The sequence below is a fragment of the Cucumis melo genome, chromosome 11 (assembly GCF_025177605.1).
Source record: "Cucumis melo cultivar AY chromosome 11, USDA_Cmelo_AY_1.0, whole genome shotgun sequence".
NCBI lineage: Eukaryota > Viridiplantae > Streptophyta > Magnoliopsida > Cucurbitales > Cucurbitaceae > Cucumis > Cucumis melo.
In genome coordinates this window covers 3,030,893-3,045,797 of record NC_066867.1, presented here as the reverse complement: position 1 = coordinate 3,045,797, position 14,905 = coordinate 3,030,893, and the positions used below count along the sequence as shown (strand labels likewise).

General features: G+C 29.6%; 2 protein-coding genes and 1 long non-coding RNA gene across 3 annotated transcripts; 1 reads left to right on the top strand and 2 right to left on the bottom strand.

Moving 5' to 3' along the window:
• Window positions 1–5,327: 5,327 nt before the first annotated feature.
• Window positions 5,328–8,304, bottom strand: XIP1-1 (aquaporin XIP1-1). Its single transcript, NM_001393793.1, is given in 2 exon segments — window positions 5,328–6,249; window positions 8,080–8,304. Coding segments are annotated over 2 exon segments (951 nt in total). The 5' UTR covers window positions 8,215–8,304; the 3' UTR covers window positions 5,328–5,433.
• Window positions 8,305–10,181: 1,877 nt separating this feature from the next.
• On the top strand, window positions 10,182–11,393 carry LOC103497292 (uncharacterized). The gene is made up of 2 exons (XR_539386.3): window positions 10,182–10,768; window positions 10,843–11,393. It is a non-coding gene; the product is annotated as an uncharacterized LOC103497292 (long non-coding RNA).
• On the bottom strand, window positions 10,782–13,801 carry LOC103497291 (uncharacterized). Its single transcript, XM_008459421.3, has 6 exons — window positions 13,367–13,801; window positions 12,233–12,432; window positions 11,749–11,889; window positions 11,574–11,654; window positions 11,099–11,223; window positions 10,782–11,018 (listed from the first exon to the last, which is right to left on the bottom strand). The coding sequence occupies exons 1-6, from the start codon at window positions 13,587–13,589 to the stop codon at window positions 10,970–10,972; spliced, it is 819 nt and encodes a 272-aa protein (XP_008457643.1). The 5' UTR covers window positions 13,590–13,801; the 3' UTR covers window positions 10,782–10,969.
• Between the last annotated feature and the right edge of the window lie 1,104 nt (window positions 13,802–14,905).

Here is a 14,905-nt window from a genome sequence, read left to right as displayed (position 1 = left end):
TCTTTAAATATGATGTCCATTTTCAACTTTTTTTTACATAATTGTTATATGCGAATAAATTATTATTTTTTTTTAAATTCATATTCTAACTCCAATACACAAATTTTGTATATTTAATTTACGAAATCGTCATAGTTTTCATAAAACAATTTGCAAATCATTTTTAAGTAATCGTTATGTGAGAATATTTTTTTTAATTCATATTCTAAATCTAGTAGACTAATTTCATATATTTAATTTTACAAATCGTCATAATTTTTATAAAATAATTTGCCTTAATTTTTTTAAATACGACCTTGAATTTTCAACTTTCTTAAGTAATCGTTACGATTGAATAAATTACTAATTTTTCTTTTAAAATAAAAATTATAATGAATTAATGAAGTTATAAAAATAAGGAAGAACATACTACATTTTAAGAAAGTAGAGCATAATTTGTTAAAAATTTTAGATTCAAAATTTAATTGAAATAAATCTTAAATCAAATTTCGCCATTAAATTAATTTTTTTTAGAAGAAAGTCTTATTGATTTAAAGTTTAAATAGTTTTTAAAATATTTGTTATACATAATATTTTGTAGGATATTTAAGGATCTAGAAGTTATTTAATTTAATATTAAATTACCTGGTTTGATTTCGTTCTACTTTCTATAAATTTAATAAAATTCTTTTTTTTTAGAAATTCATTTAATTTAAAATTATCACAAATAGTTTAGATATAACTAGATTAATTTTAAAATAAAATACTTGAAAAAGGTGAAAAACAAATAAAATAATAAAAAAAATAAAAAACATGAAATAATAAAATTAAAAAAAAAAACTAAATATTGAGAACTAAATGCATAAACTAATCACAATAATATTTAAATAAAATTAATTTCGTAAATAAAATAAATTAAAAACAATATTCTTTTTAAGATTATTAAATTAATTAAAAACAAATGATATTTAATAAATAAAAGAATAAAATTTAAAAAATAAATGAAATAATAAAGTTATGGAGGAGTCGAAGAGATAGGGTTATGGAAAGCTTAAGAGGGTTTAAGAGGAAGGAAAGAGAGGAAAGAGGAGTTATGATAACCATAAAACAATGTTATGATAACCTTTCCCCTAAAGAAGGGTTGAGTTACCATAACCCAACTCAATAGTGATAACCTTTGGGTCAAACGGCTCTTTAGTGTTTCTTTTTCCATTAATGTCGTGTTCATTTTCCTCTAAGCATAAATACATCAATGATAATTTGAAAAAAAAATGTCTCATTTGATGTTTTTTCAACATTTTATAATCGTCATTAAGTGTATGTTCCACTTCGAGATTGTAATCGACAAACACAATTTGATCGTAAATGAGAGAGTTCATCAATTTGATTACTTTATTTTTGTGTGGGATCTACGTCATCTTTTTTACTAACATTTCATCATTTGCACATTTATACATATCTATAAACAATATTAGTTTCGGTAATCTAATATAAGTATCGGTATCAATATTGATAATTAATATATTAGTAATTGGTATCCGTATCAATATCAAATAATATCATGGGAAATTTTTATAAATATAACAAAGGGTAAAATATTTACGATTCGTGTAACAATGCCCATATAGTTAGTCATTTTTTAAAATATTATAGGTTTGCTCTTCTCTTTTATCATCTTTCTTCTCTATCTTATTTCACCTCTTCGTCTGTGAATTTGATCGTCTTTCTTTCCATCGTCTTTCTTCTTTTCCTTCTTTTTTTCCAAACTGTTATTTGGTTCAAGATCGTGTATCAAATATAAAAAATTTATTTTTCAAACTTTTATTTGGTTGTTCAAGATTGTGTACTAAATATAAATATAAAAGAATAAAAAAAAACGTCGTTTAGATTTGGATGTTGTACAAAAAATTTTAAGAAAAATGGTTTAAATTGGGGTAGTCAAATCTAAACCATCCCGTATCAAAAAAAGTCATTTAGCCAAATCTAAAATACAAATCTTGAAAAAAAAATCGTTTAAATTTGGGTCCAAATCTAAACTATTTTTTTTTGCTATCCAAATCTAAACGATCGTGTAACCAAATTAAATTCGTATACAAAGAATTGAAAAAACAAATCGCTTGGATTTGGCTATCCAAATCTAAACGAACGTATATCAAATATATTACACGCCTAGTTGACGGAGTATTTTTGGTATTTTTTATTTTGGGCCTATGAACTTTTTCCATGTGTTATATTTTTTAAAAACGAGACCCTAATATAATCTTATGAAATAAAATAACATTAGGTTTTTGTTTAAAACTTGTTACGGAAGTAACCAATCACCAATAATTATTTTTTATCAAGATAGCATCAATAGAAAGCACATAAAAAAAATCTCATTCTATTTAGGATTAAGAGTTTATACATCTTAATGTTGCAACAATTTTGATTACAAATTAGTAAATGTGGGCTAAATATACAATTTCATTTTATGTATTATAAACACTTATAAAAAGATATTGAAGGTATCTATGAGTCTTAAAATTGATGTTGAACTCTTTAATGTACCAATATATTTATATGTAGTGTAACAAGTTTCAAGATTCGGATCCGAATTCAGTAACTGAAAGACTCGACAACTTAAAGCCTCGACGTTCCCCTACGACTTAGCAAGGAGTTGCTACCTTTACTTGCCTTAAAGGTTTAGGGGAGTGAAATTCTATAAGAGGTCATCCGACATAAAATTGTTTCAAGTTAAACACATTTAACTTTGTAGTTTTTATAATTGAGCCACCAAAAAGAAAGATGAACATTGTTTGTATAGATATAAATTTCCATTTCTTTTCAATCTTTCTTAATATGTGTTTCATGTCTTCAGAATCTCTCTCATTCAGACACATTAAAACATGATATCAGTTCATACATGTCTCCGTCCTCGGGGCTTGACAATTAGGTGGAAACTAAACTTTTCTACCCAAAGATCAAATGTTAGAAAACAAATTTAGTTCATAAGGATTTATGAAAGTAGCAATTTAGTTCAATAATTTTAGCATATAACAATTTAGTCCTTATACTTTTAGACTTTTTAATAATTCAGCCTCTAACGTTAAAATAACCACCAAAGCTTTTTGTCAATTTTTATTATTATATGATATAGACTTTGTATTTTATTTTATATATATATATATATATATATATATATATATATATATATTTATTTATTTATTTATTGAGTTTAATTCTTTTTCTATAATATTTTAATTCTTTTTTAGCACAAACTATATGCATCAAAAATCAAAAGCATATGACTAAATTTTCACAAACTAAAATGCGAATAACTAAGGTACTTTATTTTTTAAAATTAAATTTATTTCTTTCTATATTATTTGCATATTTCTTAAATACAATAATTAAAGAGGTATTTTCAAGTATAACAAAATAAACTAATATATTTACAACATAATAGTAAAATTTTAGATTTTATCAATTACATAAATCGTTAAACTCCTATCATTATCCATTAATACTGTCAATATTTATTTTTAATAAAATCTAAAATTTTATTATATTTCTTAAATAGTTTGTTTAATTTACCATTTTTATAATTCGCATCATAATTAAATTTTGGATGGTATTAAAGCGTTTTGTTTTTCCCAAGAATTATTGTTATTTATGTCTCTGTTGCGGTTACCCACAAGAAAGAATGGGGAGAGGGAATGAGATGGAAGAAAACAAATCGATCGCATTCTCGAAACCACTGGATAGAACTTCAATTTTCAGCCATCTCTTCCGCATCATTTTTATTTTCTTTTCTCTTTTCTCTTTTTCTTTTATTTTAGTACAACATTATATATATATATATATATATATATATATATATATATATATATATATATATATATATAGGAATGAAAATGACATTGTAGCAATCACTTCTAAGATTTTCGATGTTCAAAAATATTAAAATATTGCCTGAAAATATATTCCTTAAATAAATAAAAATAATTCAAGTGGTATTTTTTTTTGGTTATCTTTTCCTGTTTATGAAGTTAAAATGTATAATAAACTTTCGAAATTATGATCAACATGAATAGATCGAGATGTTACGAAATCAATAATGGAGATGGACATAGATAAGTATGTAATTCATTAACAATATGTTAGTTATGTTCACGAGGAAAAAGAAAAACAATTTTATTAGTTAGAGAGAATTTTTCATAATACAGTACGACCCCACCAACTTAGATAGTTTATATATAACACTTCTCTGATTCTTATGGTCAATATCGTAAATAACTCAAAAATAAGTATATATGCTTAATTATATTATGAAAGTTGAAGAACTTTTGTACTCGATTGTTTGTACCACTACATATGAAATTCGATCAAGGTATTCCAACACGAGATTATATCTGAAACAGGAGAGATCTTAAAGATATGGAGGTATTATTGAAAATGGCTTAAAGATCTTGAAAAGTTAAATGTTTTTTGGTTGCTTGATCATAAGAATTTCAAAGCTAAATTGTTCTCAGTTATCCAGGGGATTACAACAGTTCAAAAAAAATTAATTGATTGATTTATTATATATAAATTTAAATTTTATGTCTAATTAAATCTTAACTTTCAATTTGACACAAATTAAACTTCAAACTTAAAAGAACTAATTATAGTGATAAAAATTTCATAAGCCTTGGATTTGAAGTTAATGAACACATGGAAGTAAATTTGCTTTATTTTCCTACAACATTAATGATTTAGGGTTTAAATATTCTAATTATAAAAGACCAAAACAATACTCATGAATACAAGTTATTACATCTAAAACTCATAAATCACACAACATAATTCAGCAAAATTTTGCATTCATAATTGGTATATCAAATCATGTATAGTAAACGGATTGGATTTGGAGACATTCTCAACCCAACCAATATTTTCAGATTGGTTGGATTGGCAAGTCGAATAACTCGAATTAAGTTTACAATCTAATCCATATTTTTTTGAGTTGGATTGTCAAATTGTTTTTTTCTTCAAAATTCTAATGTTTATAAATTTCAAAATTTTTCTTTTTTTTTTTAAAAAAAAATTCAAACAGAATTCAAAGTTTTAAACATACGTATAAATAAATAAATATATATATATATATATATATATATATATTAATTCGACTTGGGTTGAAATAAATTTTTCAACCTTCAATCCAACTCGAAAAAAATTAAAATTTTCAACCTAACATATATTTAATTCGGCTTGGTAATTCAAGTTGTCGGGTTATTCTAGGCCTCTATACACAAGCAACATCTACTTTAAGTTTGTATTTAAATTAAACTAAAATAGGTACGGTTGGAATTAATTGAAAGATGAGTTTGAAATATATCTTGAAGTAACTTAATTTAGAAAACAAATCATCTTCGAAAACAAAACTAGCTGTGCTCTAGTCAAAATGCACATCACTAAAACATTTCCCATTCAATTTCAAAGTTGATCAACATTTTCCCTCAACTTTTGGCGCCGCCGCCGCCGCCAACAACCTCCGACCATCTTCAAAATCCCAATCTCTCCTTTCGCTCCAACCAACACCCCATTCGGCAAATTCTTCGAAAATCCATAATAAACCACACAGGCCGCAAACGGCCCCACCCAAAACACCCAATGCCCCTCCCACAATAGCCCCCCTCTCAACACCGCCGGCCCCAAACACCTCGCTGGACTCAGCCCCACCCCACCGTACCCCGCCCGCCCCGTGATCGTCGTCGACACAAAAACTGCCACCGCCGAACTCGCCGCAATCATCCCACACACCATTGGCAAACCAAACCGCTCGCTCATCTTCTGGTCGAGCACCACCGTGACTCCGACGTAGAGAACGACGAATGTGCAAGCGAATTCAAGGATGAGAGCGGTGGTGACGCTGAGGCCGGGAGTTTCGCCGGTGCCACGGATGGTGCAGCCTCCGAGAGAGTATTTGTCAGCTACATCGGGACTCATTGCATCTTTGATCATGAGAAAGGCGAGAATGGAGGCAAGGCATTGGGCGAGAATGTAGACGGTGGCACGCGTGAAGGTAATGACGCCGTGGAGGGCGGCGATGAAGGCGAAGATGGGGCTGAGGAAGCCGCCGGAAAGGGGGAAAGTGACGACGAGGAAGAGGAAGAGGATGATGAAAACGGCGAATGGGATTAAGAGCTTTGGATCTGATTGGTGTGAATTCAAGCATGAGACGATGGAAGTTGTTAAGCAAAATATTAGAAGGGCAGTCGCTACTAATTCTGTCATTGCTGCTTTCCACATCTGTATTTCAAACATGAAAAAATCCATTCATTTTCTTTGGTTAAATTCTATAAGAAAAATGGCGAATTGCAAAAATAACTCCTAAAAGTTTGATGATAAAGTATGATGGAAGTATAAAAATTATGAAAAGGCATTTACAGTGAGATTTCAGATTCTAATTTTTCAACTCATTTGATATTCTATTTTTCTTTTAAAGTTATGTTTTTCTAAAATGGTCTTTCTTTAAGTTGAAAAGTTAAATCATTTAGTCAAATTTCACGAACAATTAACAAGTTTTTAAAATTATTTTCTTTAATTTTCAAAATTTAATTTGATTTTGAAAAACAATAGAACAAAATAGATAATAAAGCAAGAAATTTAGAGACAAAATTAAACATGAAAGTTTGTAGGCTATAAAATTTTAAATTAAAAAAAATAAAATGATTATCAAAGAAGATCTTTGAACTCTCAATGATAAAATTGAAGATTCGAACTTATAGATTTGTTACAATATCTATAAATTTTAATTGGATAAATTTGAGAATGTAATTACAACTATCATGATTTTGAAATTTGAAAAAATAAAACATAAACTTTATCGCCAATCTTTCGCAAAATATTTTAGGGCAATTTTTTTTATAAAAGAAATGTCCTTTGTTAGAAAAAAAATTGATACATAAAAGACACAACTGTGAAAGTTTATAAATTTGTTCAAACATACTTTTTTTTTGTGTTAAAAATATGTTTTTATTTTCTCTTTTTAAGTTCTAAAACTTCTTCCATTTAATCATTGAATTTTTAATTCGGTAAAAATCTATTATTTAAAACTTTGTATATAATCCTTTAACCTATATACCTTCAAATTTATAACAATTTAATCCTTACATTAAAAAGTTCATCTATACTTTTTATTAGTAATGATTTGGACTTTGTAGTTTATAAAACATATAGAATTTTTAATTAGTTTATTGATTAGCTAAGTAAGATAAGAAAAAATATATATTTAAGTACATCACATGCTACGCTTATCTTTATGATTTGTTTTGTCACATGAATTATCCTATTATAATTTATCATACGACAAACTTTTATTACTTCTTTTAAAAAATATTTTTTTTTTTGCATGTGATTAGATTAGTATGTATCTAGGTATTGTTTTTCCATTAAATTTTAACACTAATTTTCAAATTAAATCATTAGATATATCAAAGTATAAGAACTAAATTATTATGTACTAAAGTTTAAGTACTAAATTGTGTTATATAATTAAATCATTATAAATCAAATTTCACATTGTTTATTATATTGTTACTTCCACAAAACCTCATAGACCAAAAAGATTTTAACTATGCAAAAAAAGGTTTCATCGACCTATTAACCATAATATCGAAATTCAATATATATAATTATAATCCTTTTCAAAGATTAGAGAAGGTATTTAAAAAAAACCGAACCAAAACAAACCTCTTCGTTACTAAAATGAAATGAGACTAATGTTCAAAATACAAATATATATATATATATATATATATATATATATATATATATAAAACTTGAAGCACCAAAGAATAAAGAATAAAGGATAAGGGGTACACTCAGACATTTCAACTAGATTGCTTTCATCATATATAGATTGTTCAAATTGACGGAAAAAGCATATCCAACATTAGACCAAGTCTCCAAATAACCCATACAAGCCCGTAATCGATTACACGGAACAACAAAATCCAAGCAAGATCACTTCAAAAACCTCAAAAGAAAAAAAAAAGATCTAACTAGAAATAAGACAATACAACAGAGAATTAGAGAAGTTGAAGTTGACATATATAAATGATTGGAATTGAAACAAACCTCTTGTGAGAAAAGTTCATGAGCACCAATGTAAATAAGAAACCTTGAGAGAAAAGAGGAAGAAGAAGAAGTTTGTTCATCAAAGCTTCTTCCTTCTTCTTCTTCCAATGGCAAAGCAAACTCCTCTTGAGCCATTATTGATTAGATCCAAAATAAGCAATAATTAATTTTCAAAATATTGAATGAAGCTTTAATTTTTCTTTATAAGTGATAGCCTTTAGTTTTTTTTTTTTTTTTTTTTTTTTTTTTTTTTTGGGCGTGGAGGTCTAAATTTTTTGTGAAGAAAATGACAAATTAATGGCTCATCCTTAAGCTTAGAATATTCATTATTCTCTTGCAAACAAGAATGCATTGCTTTGATCAATCAATTTTCCTCGTTTTAAATACTATTCTCATCCATCTAATTACGTCACTTTCTTGATGTAGATGAAATATCAAACATCTAACCACGAGATTGATGTTAATTAAACTATGCTCATTTGTTAAGGTACTTAACATTTAATTTTGTTTTCTTTTCTTTTAGTTCAACAAATGGTGAAAAGTATCAAGATTCGAACCTTTATATTTTGGTCAAGGAAATACACATCTTTAATATTTGAGTCATGTTCAAACGAGCAACTAAACTTGGTTTTAAATTGCATGTATGGATGACATAAACTTAATACGCTAACTTCATCAGTATTGTTGACTAAGAATATGTATTGAATGATATATAATTAAATTTAAATTTACCTTTACTTGTTAGCTTAAGTTTTTTAGGTCAATCGGTGAATATGTACTTTTGAAATTACTCCTTTTTTTTTGTTGTCATATTTAAAATCACTTTTCTAGAGTGTTATTCTTCCAAGTTAGATAGAATTGCTATATTTGAACAAAGCATTTCAAAATAGACAAAACAAAGCATATAGTAGATGGGGGTATATTCGGTTTGGATAAGGCAATTTTGAGCTTGGAATTGTTTTCTCATCTGGCTGTTAAATGACCTTAATCTCCCACCATTTACTCGTTCTGTCTTTTCTTTTAAGAGGGTTATTAATGTAAATTCATCTTTGGTTCTATTTCTATCATATCTATAAAACTAAGTCTACGAGCACGTGGATTGCACGTGAGAGAGAAAGCAAACAATATAAACCAAACCAAGGATAGCTTTATTAGCATACAAATGTGTTGATAATTTTAAATTTTGTGTTCTTAATCTCTATATCACTTAGTACTCAAAATAAACTATCCTCTAAATCGCATTCGGCCAATATAAAAAACTAGACGTTTAATTAATTTAAATTATAAATTTTCGATCATATTTTTTCAAATGACACGTAATAAAAGGTATGGGTTTATATAATTATTAATTCAAGGTCTAAATCAACACAATCTCTATAGTAATATGCTAATGTATGCCTTAATTATTTCAGTTTGATTGATTTTGAGTGGTTATGACTGCGAGTCATTTTAAACATATGAAACGTGGTTTTAATAATTTCAAAATTATTACTACATAGGCATACAAGATAATAATGATAATAATAAACCAAGTTCTGCTTTGTCCCTGGATGACAATCATAACGATGATGATAGTGTTGATACTAATAAACTAATTCTAACTTAGATTCAATTTCTTACTAATTCTTCCGGACAAGGTCAAAAAACTAATATTCATGTACATTCTAAGTAAAATTGTAAGAACAGTCTGACGCTCAAAAATTTCTATATTGCAAACGATAGCTAAAACGAATTTGCTGTAGCTCTCAATATATTATAGAAATCAACGTTTATTCATCATTCTATAAGGGAAAATTGTTATGCGGGCATGTTCCATGCTCGCTAATGTGAGCGCAATACAACATGGACATCGAATAATCTTCATGCTACCTTAACCTCAAGAAATGTTTAATACAAGCACGAACCGAGCTCATGAGCAATGAAATTTATTTAAAAAGAGCATCTTTCATGCTTGCAACCAAGCATGAAACAAGCTCACACAATAGAATAATCAAACAATTGAGCATGCTTCCTACTTGCTTAAGCAAGCATGAAGTGAGCTCATTTTTCCCTATATGAGGAGATTGCAACGTCTGCAGAATGCTTCATTTTAGGTTTTTTTTCCTTTGGTTTATGTGGAATTTGTTTTACCTAAGTTGTAAAAATCCTCATATCTTGAGGTAGTTGTTTTTATGTTTTTTTATACTCATGACTTCGTGCGGATCACAATTATTTTTAGAAGATAACTGCTTGAGTCCTACTACATTTGATTGTAAAGAAAAATAACTTGTAGAATATTAAAACGTCACAAAAGAATTAGCACCTATGGGTAAACTCTGTTAAGATTCTTTCTTTCTTTCTTTCTTTTTTCTAACAAGAACTTCTTGTTTTACACATAGGCTTGATTAAGGGAGTTTCCTTTATGTTTGATGCCAAAGGAAAAGGTTATCAGTTCATCTACTCTTTGTGTTAGTGTTGGTAGATCCTAGGGTTGAATCCAAAAGGAAATCGAGTTAGCTTCGAGTATAGTTTGATGAATATCTCCCTTCAACTATTTTGTTTGAACTGCATTTATTTCTTCCTTTTCAAGAATGCTTTACCGGCAGTTCAGTTTGGGATCGGAGGAGGAATTGAGGATAACGCTAAAGGAAGTGGACGCATGTAGGAGCACCCGCCCCCAGTGCAATCAGTGAACCTCTAACTTCTAAGGGTGAGAAACTAAATACTATAAGAAGTGAAATTTGATAAATCATCAATCTTCTTTAATAATTTACTTACATGCAGCCAAGGTGATTTCAAGTTATGATAACAATATCAACCCCATACCCACAAACACGTCAAGAAAAGAACTTGGCCTGGCTATGGACAAAAAAAAAAAAAAAAAAAAAACACATGACACGATATCCATGCATCACACCACTCCAGATGGGAGTCGGAGGACGAGCTGTCCCCCCAAAACGCTGCAAAATTTCAAGACAGAAAGATCAGTATCAATGTAAAGTTATTGGTTGGATTTTCCAAATAAAGAAGAAAGACTAACCTCTTCACATAATAGTAACAGAAGTCAGCTAGGATAAAAGTCTGCACAATTTCTGAGATTAGAACCATAGATGGCCATAACCCATAACCGAGAGCTACTAGAAGGTGTCCACGACTATCCAAGACCTGAATATCGAATAGAAGGCAATTCCATCATCCGTCGATAGCAAATTGTGATGAATTTGTAGACGAAAAAAATAAAAGGATAAGGACAATTAGTTGTATACAGCTTAAATGCGGTAGGTTTTGTTCATGTATTAATTATTTGTAAATGCATATAACACAATTAATTCCAACTCAGTTTTCCTTCGGGGAAAAGAAAATCCAACACGGTTGAAGAACAAGAAAACAAAGCAGTTAAAAATCAAGATTGTAGAGTTTTCTCAGTAAACTTTCACCTTTAGTCTTCTAAATAACAAAGCAAGTACAAGAACAAACAAATGCAAGAATAAAGAGAAAGTATAAAAAAATCAAACCTGGAGAACCCAATGAGCGCAGCTAAGGAATCTTGCAATACCCAATGCAAATACATAGTGAGCAGTAAACGGTTCGACAATCTGAAGGTTGAGGGGGGAAAGTTTGGCATTAACACCTCACCAAATATGTAGTTTTGTAAGGCAAGTAAATTCATTTCGTTATGAAATATTGTACCTTAGTGTTTTGCATCACTCGCAACTGGGGCAACACTGAAACAGCTTCCAGATACACACAAAACGCCCAGAAAACTCTGTTAACAAAGTGATGAGAAGTTGATGGATGAATAAGTAAAGCCAATACAGCACAGGGTACTATCTGCATGCAAAATATAAAGTCAATTACATTTAATAAGCCACAGAAATATGCATCCAACTTAACTCACCAGTCCTGCATACAAATTACCAACAAAAAAATATTGTTGTTTCAATGGCCACAAGAAGCGTCAATGTTTCATAATATTAATAGGCTTGGGGTTTTCTCGTTGTTTTTACATTTCCCTTTTCAATGAAACTGCTTCTTAGAACAAATAACTAATGAGGTTAATAACGTAACCATCAGAAAGAACCTTCTATTGATTTGGTAAGGATGACATAAAATCTATTTGGCTAGTTTCTCCTAAAGATTGGGAAAAGAAGGAACTTGACAAACAGAACCTTACCACATAATATAATGCAAAGTTGTCTTTATCCTCCATGTAGCTCGACTTAAGTTTGAAACGGATCATATATATCACCCACAAGGTTGTGGCGAGTGTTGCTAAATCTAACAGGGTGTGTATATCAAACTCCATAACAAAACTACAATACAACCTCACAGCCAAGAAGATGGCAGTTAATTCCTGAGACTTGAGTGATAATCCTGCAAAACCACAAAGTGTTTCACAATAATATTTTGAAGATGGAATGCAAAGGAGAGAACATCTAGAGCAATCAATGAGCAAAAGGAAGCAATGGAGTACCCAAGTAATTCAAAACAATACGATTTGCAAGAGAAACAAAAACTAACACAACTTAAATGACATGAAACCAAATAAATAACTAAGGTCTAGTGTGATAACTATATGGGTTTTAAAATTACACTTGTTTTCTCACAATTTCTTGATCATTGTTTTCATCTTTCAAAGTAGACATTTGAATCCTCAACCGAATTCCCAAACAATTTGAGCTGAAGTTTAAAACATAGACAACAAAACAGATCAACCAATATGAGGAAGTAATGTTTACAGCCTTGATTTGTTATCAGATGGCACCTAAATTTCTACAATATAACAACTTGTGCATGTCTGAATAGTGACCTCATACGATTACAAGTACAGCCGGTCTAAACAGAACTTATAAATTGCTGCCTGTGCAACATAAACATTTGAATGAAGGATTAGAGAAGAAATGACACCCTAACAAGTCCCGTGAAGATTAAACTTTAAGGTTCTCGTCCTTTTTGACTAAGGTCATTTTCGAACAACGAGCAGTTTGGTTCCACTTTGAGGACTTTATTACTGTATGGCAGCGTATTCTTACATTCTTTCTCAATAAAAGTTGGGAAACTTTAACCAGAATAACTATAAAATCACCTTAAATAAACTAATATAGAGGGTTCTTGAATTCCCATAGTTCATCTCAGCTAAAGGCCAAATAGAGCTGGAAATTAAATAATTAGGAACAAGCGAACAAAGGTATAAATTCCGAATCCATGATCAAATTTCGACAAATGATTTTACTTATCAGTTCAATTGGAATGAGAACCCATAAATTAATTAACTAAGGGAATTTAACCACAAAAATCCAAGGATTACCAGCACAAGTTCTCTCTTTGGTGAGCTTATAGATGAGAACCGAAATCCCAATTGAGTGCAATGCCTCGGCAGCGACAAATAGATTGTCGTGATCGTGAACGATGAATCGAAGTACCACCAAAGTTAGCATGCCAAGAACGACGGCCATAAAGGCCTTCACCTTCGGCGGCTGTCGCCGGACCCATACTGACACGATGTGGATCGGATTTCTTGCCGGCCTCATGAGATGAAATGATTGTTATCCCTTCTTCTTCTGTAAGGTTGCAGGGCTAACTGGAGGCGGGGGAGGGTTGATCTTCCGGGGAAGTTGAGATTCTACGGCGAGCTTCCGACGAAGAGAGAAAGAGGTGAACCGGTGACGATGAAATTTGGTGCTTCCAACACTTTTGAACTTTGAGAAAAATATTGGGAGTGGGGCTGAATTGAGTGTTCGGGTCAACGTATCCGGATCAGTTAAGTCTTTGTTTTTCTTTTATTTTTTTTAAATTGAAATTTTTATTTTAAAATAGCTATAAATTATTTTTTAAATATAACAAAGTGAATTAAAATATTTATAAAATATAATAAAAATTTAATGGTAGATTATTCATGTATATCTATTATTATTGTGGATTTTAATGTGAATATTTTATTAATATTTTATAAATGTATTTTACATACCAACAAGTAGTAATAAAGCATATAGTCATGGACACGTAAAAAGGAAAAAAGATAGTTATAATTGTATATTTTTTTGTGTTTTGTAAATATATTAAAAATTGTTATCATTTAAGATAATTTTCTATATATGATTTTGTAAATACGATGACATTTTTAATATGAAATTTCGTCTTTGATTTGTTCCATAAGTATACTAATTAAATCCTTTGGATCATGGCATACTTCTTTCCATTCTTTCTTCCCTCACGATTCATTTTGTTATTCATTATGCTCATAATCCTTTTCTACATTGGTGGTTGTAGGGTTTTTATATACCTTTTTCTATTTCAACTTAGTGGCACTATTTTCTATTCCAATGTTTTGACTATTCTCATTGATAGGTTTTTGGTCGGGATGTGTGTTGGTTGGTCGGAGTTAGTTTTTGATTAAGTTGATTTAATAGATGCTCAAACCAACTTTGCGTCATCGACAAATGCAAACCAACTTTATGCCGTCAACGAGTGCAAACCAACAAATGTAGGTGTAACAAATTGAGAGTGCATTGGATTGAAGAGTAACAAAGGATGTTTAGAGTGAAAGGAGTAAATCAAACATGTATAATTTAAACTAATTAATTAATTTTTAATAAAACATACTATCGCTTACTTTTGATTTAAAATAGATATAATCGAGACAACAAATGATCAAATGAAGAACATAACGTATCAAATTTATGTGATCTTATTCCTAATGATCATAAATCTTAGAGACATGGGCAAGGAGTAAGTTTGTACATTATACTCAGATTCTTTTTGTTTGTGAGTTCTGGGGAGCACTTTGTTTTACCCGAGAACATCACTTATAGTGGGAAGGCAAGAAAAAGAATTGTCTTCCTACCTA